General features: G+C 42.8%; 1 protein-coding gene across 1 annotated transcript in view; it reads right to left on the bottom strand.

The window, feature by feature from the left end:
• The window catches only part of pygl (phosphorylase, glycogen, liver), a 171466-nt gene extending 156899 nt beyond the window's left edge, over positions 1 to 14567 (bottom strand). The window contains exons 1-2 of the mRNA XM_041214190.1: positions 14316 to 14567; positions 6499 to 6600 (exon numbers count right to left, since the gene is read on the bottom strand). Of these exons, the coding sequence (XP_041070124.1) occupies positions 6499 to 6600; positions 14316 to 14567 (354 nt within the window). The remainder of the gene's footprint in view (positions 1 to 6498; positions 6601 to 14315) is intronic.
• Between the last annotated feature and the right edge of the window lie 41 nt (positions 14568 to 14608).

The raw sequence follows: 14608 nt of genomic DNA, 5'->3' as shown, positions 1-14608 counted from the left end.
ATACAAAAGTTCTACAGATAATTCTGAAATGAAGACAACTGAACTTACCAGAGTAGTTGTGGAGCTGAATGAGAAGATTCATAAGCTTGAAAAAAAACAGGGAACTAAGGGAGTAATCAAACACAAAAACAGAATTACCTGGAAAAACTCAGCAGGTCTGGCAGCATCGGCGGAGAAGAAAAGAGTTGACGTTTCGAGTCCTCATGACCCTTCAAAGTTTGAGTTTTTCCAGGTAATTCTGTTTTTGTTTTTGGATTTCCAGCATCCACAGTTTTTTTGTTTTTATCTCTGTGAGTAATCAAACATCTGAGTAGGATTGTGAAACAAGTGAGGAGGAAGGTTCCATTGTTGAAATGTGAACTTCCAAAGCATCATGGCGAACCACATGAAGGAAGAAAGGGAAAAAACACTGTAGGGATGAGTCGAGTGTTCAGTCACCCCGTAAAGAACAGGATAAATCAACTACCTTTCATCTCTACAATTGGGAAATCAACAAAGAACGATTCAATGCCAGGGAACAAGAGAAGATGAAAAGACACCCTAGTACCAGAACAACCTCCAATTTAACAAAGTTTACCCACAACGACAGAGCCACCAGTCCTCTGACAGTAGTGAGAACAAGATATGGAAGGATTATAAGGCCTCCAGACCACCTGACCCTATGAACTCAGAGATTTGAGATGGGGGAGATGGTAGTAGTAATGATGTAAATACATTGGGTAAACTGGGATAAACACTTGAGGGGCGATGTAGTATAAGGGTCTTGCACATAAAGGGCTAAGGTGGGACTGGGTACAGTACCGCCCACATAGTGAAGTAGGAGAACAAGCATGGTGACAGCTCCTAGCTTGGACCTTTAACGTACATCTAGGGGAGGTGATGGTGTAGCGGTATTGCCGCAAGACAAGTAATCCAGGGACCCAAAGCAATGCTCTGGGGACCTGGGTTCGAATCCTGCCATGGCAGATGTTGGAATTTGAATTCAATAAAAATCTGAAATTAAATGAAACCATTGTCAATTATAAAAACCCATCTGGTTTGCTAATGCCCTTTAGGGAAAGAAATCTGTTGTCCTTACCTGGTCTGACCTACATGTGACTCTAGACCCACAGCAATGTGGTTGACTCTTAAATGGCTTAGCAATCCACTCAGTTGTATCAAACTGCCACAAAGTTGCAAAAAAGGAATGAAACCAGACAGACCATCTGGCATTGACCTAGGCACTGGAAACGACAATGGCAATCTCAGACAAAAACAAAAATACTTGTAAAAACCCAGCAGGTCTGGCAGCATCTGCAGAGAGGAGCACAGTTAATGTTTCAAGTTCGAATGACCCTTCAGCAGAACTAATTCAGTCTCCAAATGTTAACTGTGCTCCTCTCCGCAGATGCTGCCAGACCTGCTGAGTTTTTCCAGGTATTTTTGTTTTTGTTTTGGATTTCCAGCATCTGCAGTTTTTTGCTTTTATCTTAATGGCAATCTCAGTCCTGTCAACCTTGCAAAGTCCTCCTTACTAACATCTGGGGGGTTAGTGTGCAAATTGGGAAAGCTGTCTCATAGACTAGTCAAGCAACAGCCTGACATAGCCATCTTCACGGAATCATATATTATAGAAAATGTCCCAGATACCACCATTACCATCCTTGGAGATGTGCAGAGTTGGTGGCACAGTGGTATACAGTCAGGAGGGAGTTGCCCTAGGAGTGCTCAACATCGACTCGGGACCTCATGAAGTCTCATTAGGTCAAACACGGGCAAGGAAACCTGCTGATTACCATGTACCATCCTCCCTCAGCTGATGAATCAGTACTCCTCCTTGTTGAACACCACTTGGAGGAACCACTGAGTGTGGCAAGGGTGCAAAATGTATTCTGGGTGGGGGACTTCAATGTCAATCACTAAGAGTGGCTCAGTAACACCACTGCTGGCCAAGTCCTAAATGACATAGCTGCTGGGTCTGCAGCAGGGGGTGAGGGAAAAACATACTTGACCTCATCCTCACCAACTACCTGCTGCAGATGCATCTGTCCATGACAGTATCGGTAGAAGTGACGACCTCACAGTCATTGTGGAGGTGAAGTCCTGCCTTCACGTTGAGGATACCCTCCATCGTGTTGTGCGGCGCTACCACCATGCTAAATGGGATAGATTACTAACAGATCTAGCAACTCAAGACTGGGCATCCATGAAGCGCTGTGGGCCATCAGCAACAGCAGAATTGTACTAGAACACAATCTGTAACCTCATGGCCTGGCATATCCTTCACTCTTCCATGACCATCAAGCCAGGGGATCAAACCCGGTTCAATGAAGAGTACAGGAGGGCATGCCAGGAGCAGCACCCGGCATACCGAAAAATGAGGTGGCAACCTAATGAAGCTATAACACAGGACTACTTGCATGCATACACAGCATAAGCAGCAAGTGATAGACAGAGCTAAGCGATCCCACAACCAATGGAGCAGATCTAAGCTCTGCAGTCCTGCCACCTCCAGTCATGAATGTTGGTGGACAATTAAACAATTCACTGGAGGAGGAGGCTCCACAAATATCCCCATCCTCAATGATGGAGGAGCTCAGCACATCAGTGCAAAAGATATTGCTGAAGCATTTGCTACAATCATCAGCCAGAAGTGCTGAGTGGATGATCCATCTTGGCCTCCTCCGGAGGTCCCCAGCATCACAGATGCCAGTCTTCAGTTAATTCGATTCACTCCACATGATATCAAGAAACAGTTGATGGCACTGGATACTGCAAAGGCTATGGGCCCTGGCAATAGTACTGAAGATTTTGTGCTCCAGAACTTGCTGCGCCCCTAGCCAAGCTGTTCAGTGCAGCTACAACACTGTCATTTATCCGGCTATGTGGAAAATTGCCTGGGTATGTCCTCTACACAAAAAGCAGGACAAATCCAACCCAGCCAATTACCGCCCCATCAATCTACTCTCGATCATCACTAAAGTAATGGAAGGGGTCATCAACAGTGCTATCAAGCAGCACTTGCTTAGCAATAACCTGCTCACTGACGCCCAGTTTGGATTCCGGCCAGGGCCACTCAGCTCCTGACTGCTGTTCAAACATGGACAAAAGAGATGAACTCCAGTGGTGAGGTGAGAGTGACTGCCCTTGACATTCAGGCATTTGACTGAGGGTGGCATCAAGGAGCCCTAGCAAAACTGAAGTCAATGGGAATCAGGGGAAAACTTTCCACTGATTGGAGTCATACTGAGCACAAGTGAAGATGCTTGTGGTGGTTGGAAGTCAGTCACCTCAGCTCTAGAAAATCACTGCAGGAGTTCCTCAGGGTGGTGTCCTCAGCCCAACCATCTTCAGCTGCTTCATCAACGACCTTCCTTCCATCGTAAGTTCAGAAGTGGGGATGTTCGCTGATGATTGCACAATGTTCAGCACCATTCACAACTCCTCAGATACTGAAGCAGTTCATGTCCAAATGCAGCAAGACCTGGACAATATCCAGGTTTGGGCTGACAAGTGGCAAGTAACATTCGCGCCACACAAGTATCAGGTAATGACCATCTCCAACAAGAGAGAATCCAATCATCACCCCCTGATTTTTAATGGCATTACCATCACTGAATCCCACACTATTAACATCCTGGGGGTTACCATTGACCAGAAACTGAACTGGACTAGCCATATAAATACTGTGGCTACAAGAGCAGGTCAGAGGTTAGGAATCCTGTGATGAGTAACTCACCTCCTGACTCCCCAAAGCCTGTCCACCATCTATAAGGCACAAGTCAGGAGTGTGATGGAATACTCCCCACTTGCCTGGATGAGTGCAGCTCCAACAACACTCAAGAAGCTTTACACTGTCTAGGACAAAGCAGCTCACTTAATTGGCACCACATCCACAAACATTTACTCCCTCCACCACCGACGCATAGTAGCAGCAGTGTGTGCCATCTACAAGGTGCATTGCAGGAATTCACCAAGGCTCCTTCAACAGCACCTTCCAAACCCATGAGCACTACCATCTAGAAGGACAAGGGCAGCAGATAGATGGGAATACCACCAACTGGAAGTTCCCCTCCAAGACACTCACTATTCTGACTTGGAAATATATTGCCGTTCCTTCACTGTCGCTGGGTCAAAATCCTGAAACTCCCTTCCTAACAGCACTGTGGATGTACCTTCACCACATACAGCAGTTCAAGAAGGCAGCTCACCACCACTTTCTCAGCGGCAAGTAGGGATGGACAATAAATATTGGCCCAGCCAGTGAAACCCACATTGCATGAATGAATAGAAAAAAGGTTATTAGTCTTTAATAAATACTTACTGCTGAACCATCTAAGACTATAAATACCATACTAAGATCTACCGAATTACAGCCAACATCTTACAATGCTCTGGGGTACTATTCTTTCAATTGCCACACGATAGACTTTATACTGCCTTGAATAGGCTTTTCCTCTCATGCTAGTATGGCTGCCTTTCATGTAGGTCCGCATTCTATCCTTGGCCTCCCCTTTAATACCATTTACTTTCTATCGCCTGACACTATCCAAAAGCAAAAGGTCAGCCTGCACATCGTGATGAGTTCTGTAACTTCCTCCCACTGCTGGTCCAATGTTAAAATTTTCAGACTATTTGGCAAAGCTGAAACCATTCTCTTTAGCTGCTGTAAGCATCTTCAGATCATTAGCCTCAACTCCATCATCCTACCTCAGCTGCAATCTTGGCTAAGTCCAATGCTCGACACCGAACTCACATTCTTAACCCAATTTCGAATCATCACAAAACAGATTTCTTGCCACCTGCATATATAAGCTTGCCCCTGCCCTACTTCTTCCCTTCTACTGCTGAAGCCTTTATTATCTCAAGACTCAATGTCTCCAATCCTTTCGGTTGAGGCCTTCAACCTGCACAAACTACAACTAAACCCAAAATACTACAGCCTGTACCCTTGCCCATAACTTCAATCCTGTTGTGTTGTCCTGAATGAGGTTCAATTGTTCCTCCTCCCTCAGAAAGTTGGCTTTAAGATCCTCAACCTTGTCTTAAAATCCTTCCAGGGACTCACCGCACCAACCTCAGCATTGTCCTCCAGCTACACATCACCTGTTCTTCCAATGTAAATCTACTGTTTCCCTACCCCCCTCCACTCCTTTGGTGATCACATCTTCAACCATATGTCAGTTCTGGAAACTACATTTAAAAGGACATATTGGCCTTGGAGGGAGTGCAGCATAAATTCATCAGAATAATACTGTTGCTAAAATGATTAAATCATGAAGTTAGGTTGCACAGACTAAGCTTATATTGCTTTGAGTATAGACAATTGAGGGGTGATCTAACTGAGATGTTTAAGATGATTAAAGAATATGACAGGGCAGATGGGGGGCTGGGTGCAAATCCAAAACATGGGGGATTAACTTTAAAATTAGAGCTGGGCTGATCAGGCAAAGCACTTCTTCACACAAATGGAAGTGGAAATCTGGAATTTTCTCTCCAAGATAACTGTTGAGGCTAGGTCAACTGAAAATTTAAAAACTGAGATTGATGATAGATTTTTGTTAGGCAAGATATTTAGAGATTTACAACCAAGCTGTGTAAATGAGTTAAAATATAGAGGAGCCATTATCTAAACAGGTTTCCAGTGATGAATACAGTGATACTCTTGTATCTATGTTGTCCCTGCCCCTTGCAACTTTACACCAGCAGCTCCTTGTTATTATCGCTTTCCCTGCTTTAAAAGCTTGCTTAAAACTTCCCTCCTCAATCTCAGCTTCCTCTCATCAGGTTCCCGTTTTCTTCCCCTTCTTCCCTCCTGCTCTAATCTTTCCCAACTATCATGTAAAGCACTTTGAGATGTTGGAAAGGCAGAGAGATTTAGGGAAAGAATTCTAGACAGTGGGGCCTAGACTAATAAAGACACATGCTGAGGTGAAGGGATGGGAGATGTACAAAAGTATAGAGTCAAAGGGTGAAGAGTTTAGGAGGAGAGTTTTAGAGCTGGAGGAGTCTACAGAGATAGGGGGAGACAACATTCTGAAACGGTTTTAACACAAGGATGAGAAATAGTAAATGAACAGTCAATCGTGGCTTTCTGACTTGGGAAAACAATTGACTGAAATTTGTCATGATGCAGAACCTAAATCTATTTGGATTTAAAGTATCTATAGACAATTCATACATTAATTCAGCCTGGTTCATACATGTATATAAGATAGCTCCAAATACTTTGTTCCAAAGCACCTAAGTAAAATACTGTATCAAAATAATTAATGGAGAATCAAATGAATTGCCTTAATCCATTCCTAAGTGTATGAAATAACACTGAGAAGTTCATATATTTTTCTAGCATTAAAACTACAGCAAATATACATTGAGGCTTCGCTATCATTTCATAATATTGTAATGTGACTGCAACTTGTTTCCTGTACTCATTTAAAGGAAAACAGGTGGAATGAAGGATAAATTGAACAGAGAATTCTATGTTAACTTCTTTGTAAAAAGCTGTCTTTCACTAACCTGGTACATAGCTTCATCACAAGAACTTTCTAGACCCAGGTTAATCATTGTATTTTGCAGGGTGCGACCCATGTAGAACTCCAGAGATAGGTAGTAAATCCGCTGAAAAAAAATCATCAAAGCAAAATACATAGAGAAAGAAAAAATGGGAGGAAAAGATAGAGTCTTTATAGGAAGTGAGGTGGAACTAAAGAATAATAATGATGGAGTCAGTGACAGATATTTTTCAATAGCCCGTCACCACAGATGGTAAATGAATCAGAAATGGACAAAGTAAAGTTGAGGAACAAGCATAAATTTGTCTTTTCTTTTCAAAGAGATTCATATGTTATTTATTTCCAGCATTTTCTGTTTATATTTGATCATATTGGAATCCATTTCACTAAATGTGCAAGGTTTCAAATGCTATTTAGGAAATCACCCAAATGCTCGAGTTTCAAACTCTTCTTTCATCTTCTTAATGTCAATTGAAGGAAAAATAATCCCTTTTTAAAACAGATCAGTGAATCTGGGTGCTACTTGCAAAAGCCAGACTAAGGAATTACTGCATCCATACAACACACTACTATCTTAGGCAGACTAGTACATATTTCTGCAATGAGTATTTAATGTGCTGTCACTGCAGAATATTTTATCTGCACTAAGTCCTGCAAGTAAGGCCTAATTTTTGCAAAGTCTAAATGTATATCCAAATGGCGCTGGGATCCCAGATCCAGAAGTCCCGCCCTCATTTCCAACAGATCCAATTTTCGCCAGTGGGGGAAAGGGGGCGGAACATGAATCACACATGAGGTAAACGCAAACTCAGCAGGGCCATTTGAACACATTGCTGAGTTCAAACAGGTCCTAATTTCGCTGGAGCGAAAGCCTTATTCCATAGCGATTGAGTTAAGAATTTTTAGGGTAGATGTAAATGATCATAAATGATGGATAAGTTCTGTAGAACTGTCAAGCTGTCATTTAAATAGCCTGCCCTTTAAAAATTGAAAAATCCCTCATGCCATGTGAGTTGAAAAAAATCTGTGATCGCAAGTTCAATAGCTGTTTGTTGACATAACCCTAAATGCTATCATTATAGCATTAATAATGCTTGACTGCTTCTAAAGCCTGTCATTATCACAATTGTGGGGGGGGGGGGGTGGTTTGTAATTTCAGTTTGATGACAACTCCAAGAGATTATTAAAGGATTAGCAGTCTTTAATGTGGGGTTACGGATATAAATGTTTGTTTCTATAAGGGATTAAGTACTTGAGGGGAACTAAGTGTATTGGAATGGCTTTCATGAATGAGAGTTTTTTTTTATATAGTCAAGTGCGTAATATTTAAAAGTTTATTTTATTTCATCTCAGTATGGCTCCTGAGATTTGTCCATGGTGGACACTGGGTGAATTAGCATGGATAGTGTAAGAGGAAAGGGTGATCGATGGGGGTCGGGGGGAACTTGGGTTGGCAATAAGTTGACAAGAGGTATAAGGGGCCATGGGGTGGGTGGGGAAGGCATGAGTTATGTTAAAAGATCCGAACTTACCTTGTCATTAGGCGGAGGTTGGGATCTCCAAGTCCCGACAGGCCTCTGGAGTTTCTGTGCATGCGCAGACCAGGAGATGGTTGCACACCTGCAGCCCTGTGTTCTTTGGCCAAGGACAAGGGCTCACTGTGTCTGCGTGAAAAGAAAATGGTACGAAAAACAGGATCATGTGACTGAAGAGTGAAGCGCTATATTTAGAAAAATTCCAGCCAAGGGACAGGGAGAGGTCCCAACAAGAGAACCCAAAGAGGGAACCCAGGGAGAGGTCCCAACAAAGAAAAGGAGAGTATAGCAAAGAAAGAGGCTCCAAGTAGTAATAGTGCTGCGGTTGACAGGCTTTAAGAAGTGAGGGCTCAGGAGAAGCCTGAAAATCTAAGAAGGTAGCAGAAGGTTGGCGACTCTGTGCTGCAGGCTGCTGGGACGAAGGTAACACTTTGGAGCAGTAGTGTTCTGCTCAGTGCAGCTGAAGTTGTGCTTGTGAGTTGGTGCTGGAGTTCAGACTTGGGAATCCAGGGGAATGGAGTCTCAAGAAATGGGACTAAAATGCTGAGAGGTGGGCTGTAGTAAAGGCAGTCTGTATCAGACCAACTTTTGGAGAGGATTCCAAAGCTAGATTTTCGAAGGTAAAGACTGGAATCTCTTGTGAAAGAGATAGAGTTTCAATGAGATTGGTTGACTCACAGTGCTTACCGATGTCTGGGGTGAGTTGTTGAGAAACTTGTTGGATCTGTCTGGGTCACACCTGTTATTTAATGTGTAGTGTGGGTGTTAGATCACAATTTGCCTGTTAATTCACATTTACCTCATGTTAATTCTGAATGTTAGAGTTTAAGACAGATATTTTAAATTGTTATATCTTTCTGACCTTGTAGTGAAGTTTATTTTGTTTGTTCAAAAATCATGGAATCTTGTGGCTTTACTCTCTAGCTTATGCCTTGGATTGCAACCTTTGTCTATTGTAAACAAGAAGTTACTAATCACTAACCAGTTCATACCACCTAATCAGGGGTCTGGTCTAGGATCATAATATGAATTGACACTAAGTTGGCATGGGGCTATAAGGGGCCATGGGGGTGGGTGGGGGGGCATGGGTTGGTATGAGTTGACATGTATAGGTATGGAGAGTGGGAGGGAGGTGAGACAGAGAGGGCCTAATATTTAAAACTGAGACAAAGACTATTAACCAGCCCGCCTTGGCACTCAACAGCCCCTATCGCCACCTCCAATCCACTTTCAGGAGTGGCAGACATCACTCCATCCTGCACCCAGACCCCTGGAACAAAGATCCAGCCACTTGGGACACTTTTTCCCCAAGGTGGATGTGGCAAGCCAGGAAACCTCCAACTTTGCAGATCCAGCTCAGAAGCAAAAATTCAGTCCTAAGAGTCCACTGAGAACAAGTGGTGAGCAGGAGGACTGGAGCTGAGTGGATGGGATGATGTGTGAGAAAGGAGGTGATTCTACAGCTGGGACCCTGGAAAGGAGATGATTATGGAGCTAGGATTGGGCGTAAGCATAAGTCTGTGTCCTCTTAAAGTCACTTAATGTCCTTCTTATAGTTAATTACATTCTCTATTTTTGTATTGTTTGCAAACTGATCCTATTGCACATATCCATTTATTTATGTCAAAGGCCTGGAGGTTCACCATTTTTTACATCACTTCAGTCCAAAAAAATTCATTAACCACCTGCCCTCTCTTTTTATCAGCTGTTCAAGAGAACCCCAAAGTAGTAAAATATAATTAAAGGTATCAAATAATCTAAAATTAAGTTCCCTTCCCATTTACTTTGGAGCTGTTTATATCATTATTGCTAGATGCAAAGCCTATCATCTTTTTTATTGAATTACTGTTGTAGTAATTCTGCCAGATGGTATCCTACTCATAGCAGTAGTACTATGTATACTGTTATGAATTCAATTCATTTTGTCACTGGGTGCTAAATTAGCAGTTTGCTAAGATTGTAACATTTAAGGTACAGGCTATCCCAATGCTTGTTACATTGGTTTCTGCCTAGTAACAAGGGTGGGACCCTCTTGGAGTGTACTGAAAAGTACCCAGATAGGTTTCAACGGTACCAAGAATCAGCTGGCAGTCGGTCAGTTTCGGGAGAGTCAGCAGCAAGGGAAAGAAGCTCCATGCAACCAAAGTGCTGCCCTGAGGAGCTGAGAAGAATGCTTGGGGAAGCCCTGGTAATTGAAAAGGGCTCATAGGAAGCCCTGGGAGTCATATATAGCTGCATACAGCTGGAAGACTGGAGTTCAGATAAATTGAGGGGCAGTGCCAGCACAGTGAAGCTAGCTGTCGAGCAAAGAGCTAAAATTACGCCAATAAGTAGAGGCTGAAGTGCAGACTCAGGAATCCAGGGAGAAGGAATCGTGGAAGGCAAAATTGAAACCCTGTGAAGTGGGCCTGCAGGAGTGACGTTTGGAGAGAATTCCAAGGAGAGATCTTCAAAGGTGGAGATTTGAAACACATACCGAGAAAGACTGAGATTGGCTGACTCACAGTGGGAGTAATGTCTAGGTGATATGTTGAGAAATCTATGGAATCTGTTTTGGTTGCATCTGTCATTTACTCTGTAGTGTTGTGTCCAGCCACAGTTCGTCTGTTAATTCACATGTACCTCATACTTACCCTGAATGTTAGAGTATAAGATACATATTGTAAATTGTTTTATCTTTCTGAACTTGTAAAGTTTGTTTTTATTTGTTCAAAACCCATGGAATCTTGCGGTTTTATTCCAAAAGCGGGTGTCTTGAATCTCAACCTTTATCTACTTGAAACAAAACGTTACTGGTCTCTAACCAGATCTCCTCCCAACATCCTGGGATCTGGCCAAGGATTGTAACAATACAGAGAAACAAAAAAAGAATCATGGCATAGAAGGTGGCCATTCAGCCCATTGTTCCAGCCTAAAAAGGGCTAGCCAGTGTAATCCCACCTTCTAACATTTGGTCAGTAGCACTATAGGTTGTGGCACTTTAAGTGCACATCTAAATGATTTTTAAAAAATGTGACGAGGGTTTCTGCCACTAACACCTTTTCGAACAATGAGTTTCGGAGCCCCCACAACCTGCTGGATGAAAAAAAAATACTCACCTCCCCTCTAATCCTTCAAACAATTCTTTTTAATCTATGCCCATCTGCTTATTGATCTTCTCTGTTAACAGAAATAGGTTCTTCCCATCCACGCTATCTAATTTCCTCAGAAATTTACACACCTCAATTAATTCTCCCCACAGCCTATCCAATCTTTCCTCATGGCTAAAATCTCCATTCCAGGCAACACCTTCATAATTCTCTTATGTACCTTCTCTAGTGTGATCACATCCTTTCTATAATGCGATGAGCAGAACTGAACTCAATACTTTAGTTGCAATCTAACTAGTGTTTTATACAGTTCTAACATAACTTCCCTGCTCTTTAATCTAGGCCTCGGTCAATAACGGAAAGTATCCTGCATGCCTTCTTGACCACCTTATTTACTTGACCCTCTATCTTCAGGGATGTGTAAATATATACTCTAAGGTCCAACTACTTTTCAGAATGCAACCCTTTTTGTTTATTCCCTTGCTTTGTTTGTCCTTCTAAAATGGATTACTTTACACTTTTCCAGATTTAATTCCACTTGCCACTTTGCTGGCCATCTGACCAGCCTGTTGAAATCTTTCAGTAGTCTACAGCTTTTTTCCTCACTATCAACCACAAGGCAAATTTTTGTATTATCTGCAAACTTCGTAATCGTGCTCCCTATATTTAAGTCTAAACCACTGATATTTTAATTCATTAATTGAATATGGGAACAACCAAGGTGCTGCTAAGAATGGAGTTCCAGGATTTTGAGCCAACGATAATGAAGGAATGGTGATATAGTTCCAAATCAGGATGAAGTGTAACTTGGAGGGGCACTTGTCCCTTGCAGTAGATCGTGGTGTTCTCATGTGTCAGCTGCCCTTTTCCTTCTAGGTGGTAGAGATCACAGGTTTGAAAGGTGTTGTCGAAGGAACTTGGCAACTTGTCACAGTGCAGCTTGTAGATGGTGCATGCCGCTGTCTCTGTGCACCAGAGTGTGAATGTTTAAGGTGGTGGGACGGGGTGCCAATCAAGCAGGTTGCTTTGTCCTGGATTGTACTGAGCTTCTTGACTGTTGTTGGAGCTGTACTGAGCCAGGCAAATGAAGAGTATTCCATCATACTCCTTACTTGTTCCTTTTAGATGGTGGAGAGGCTTTGAGGGGTCAGGAGGTAAATTACTAATTGCAGAATTCCTAGCCTCTGATCTGCTCTTGTAGCCATAGTATTTATATGCCAGGTTGAGTTAAGCTTCTGATCAATGTTAACCCCCAGGAGGTTGACGGTGGGGGATTCAGCAATGGGAATGCCATTGAGTATCAAGAGGAGATGGTAAGATTCCCTCTTGTTGAAGAAGGTCATTGCCCGGCACTTGTGTGATGTGACTATTGCTTGCCACTTATCAGTCCAACCAGAAACGTTGTCAGGTTTTGCTGCAAGCAGACATAAACTGCATCAGTATCCTTACTGAACTTTGTCAGTCTTTCGTCTCACGAGATGTTAGTTAGTGCCTTTGTGGTCAACTCTGTTATATATCATCTGGTGAAGCTCGGAGCCTCATTCTGGTTTGGCAGTCTCTGCTATATTTTCTGCAGATGAAGACAGTGGGCTGAGAGAGTGCATGATTTACTGGCCTCTGTTTTCTCTGGGCCCTCATATCAGCCAGCTGAGCTTTCAATTTCTCCTCACCTCTTCCAATGCCCTTCCAGTCAACTTCCAAGGTCACAACTGTATGATGGGATCAAAAAGGTTTTGAACAATGTGCAATCATTAGCAAACATCTCCACATCAAGCTTTATGCAAGGAAGGTCATTGATGAAGCAGCAAGATGGTTGGGCCTAGGAGCTTCTGCAGTGATGTTCTGGGGCTGAGATCATTGGCCTCCAACTACAACCATTTTCCTTTGTGCTAGGTATAACTCCAACCAGTGGGAGAGTTTTCCTGAATCCCATTACTTTAATTTTGATGACACATTGAGTCAAATGCTGCCTTGATAATAAATGCAGCCATTCGCACCTTACCTCTGAATTCAGTTCTTTTCTCAATATTTGGACTCTAGAAGAACCCAAACTGAGTATTGCTTATTGCTGTGTAAGTGCCCCATGATAGCACTGTTGATGACACTTTTTATCACGGTATGCTCTTTGACATTCATGGGGATCTAGATTTATGAGTCCCATCCTTTGCCTTTATGGGATTATTTTTGTTCAGAATCCTCACCAGATTTTCCTTCAATGTCTCCCACTGCTGATTTACCTTCAAGTGGCTGTTTCCAGGAACATCTCAACTTAGTAAAATTGGTCTTTCCCCAATTTACAGCATTTACTCTTGGTCTATCATTACTTTTTTTCATAACTATTTTAAATCTAATTGCTTTATGATCACTACCATTAACATGCCCTCCCCACTGATACTCATTCTACCTGCACAGATTCATTATTTAAAACAAAGTTCCAGGACTGCCCCTCCTCTTGTTTGGTTTGTTATCTACTGACTAAAAGCCGTTTTCCTGCATATGTTTCAAGAATTCTCTGCCCTTTGTTCTTTTACACTGATTTTATTCAAGCTAATATTAGGCTAGTTAAAATCCTCCTTTGGTTTCTGCACTTTTCAGCAGTTTGCCTACCATGGGACTTTGCTCTCAAGTCACAATGCTGAATTAAGAGCAGCTCCCTATTTACCTCCTAGTGATGTTGAATTGTTTGTAAGGATGATTCATCTCCAACTACACTTCCCCCTATCCCCATATTTTTTATCTTGCTTATAGTACTGAAGGATGCAGAAAGCCCTTTAAATTTCCCCTTGAGATTATGCTAATAATGTATGGAGGATCCCCATCCATTTTTACGTTTGGGGCCCTACTCCTAATAGTAACAAAATGCAGACAGCCTTACGTTTACATCAGATCCTGCTCATAACAGTGGCCACTGACATACTTTTACCTAGGTATCCTATTTATAATGGTACTGCTGTCACAGTGGCCCTCCCCATTTAACAAATAGGGGAATGGAAGCAAAATGAGGGCATGCCGTGGGCATCACTTTGGGCTCTTGTTCATTCGATTGCATGTGAAGGATCCTCTATTAACGCAGAGGTCCGCATTTTATACTGCTGGGCGAAGATAACCATTATGTGGGACTCCTGTTTGCAGTACTATTGAGTGTGAAGGATCTTTGACGTTGGGGTCCATTTGCGATATTGTATCCCCCAATTTACCTTGGGGTCCTTCTCATAATAGTACTGCTGGGTGCGTATCCAGCGCCCCACCAGATGATCGCGGACGATGTGCGCCAGCGCAAAGTAATAATCCCTCACGGTGGCTACATTACGGTCTTTCACCAGGGTGAAGTGCAGGTGGCGATTAAATCCTAACTTTAATCCTGGCACATTTTCCAAGCCGACCAAGCCTCCCAACCCGCGAATAGTGATCTGTTTCTTTCTCTCGCTTGGCGAGCTCTGTTTTGCCATGTCCCTGCTCCAGACACAGCGTCACAACGCCAAGCACTCGA

Source organism: Carcharodon carcharias, chromosome 20, assembly GCF_017639515.1.
Source record: "Carcharodon carcharias isolate sCarCar2 chromosome 20, sCarCar2.pri, whole genome shotgun sequence".
Lineage (NCBI taxonomy): Eukaryota > Metazoa > Chordata > Chondrichthyes > Lamniformes > Lamnidae > Carcharodon > Carcharodon carcharias.
This window is presented reverse-complemented; position numbering and strand designations above follow the sequence as displayed.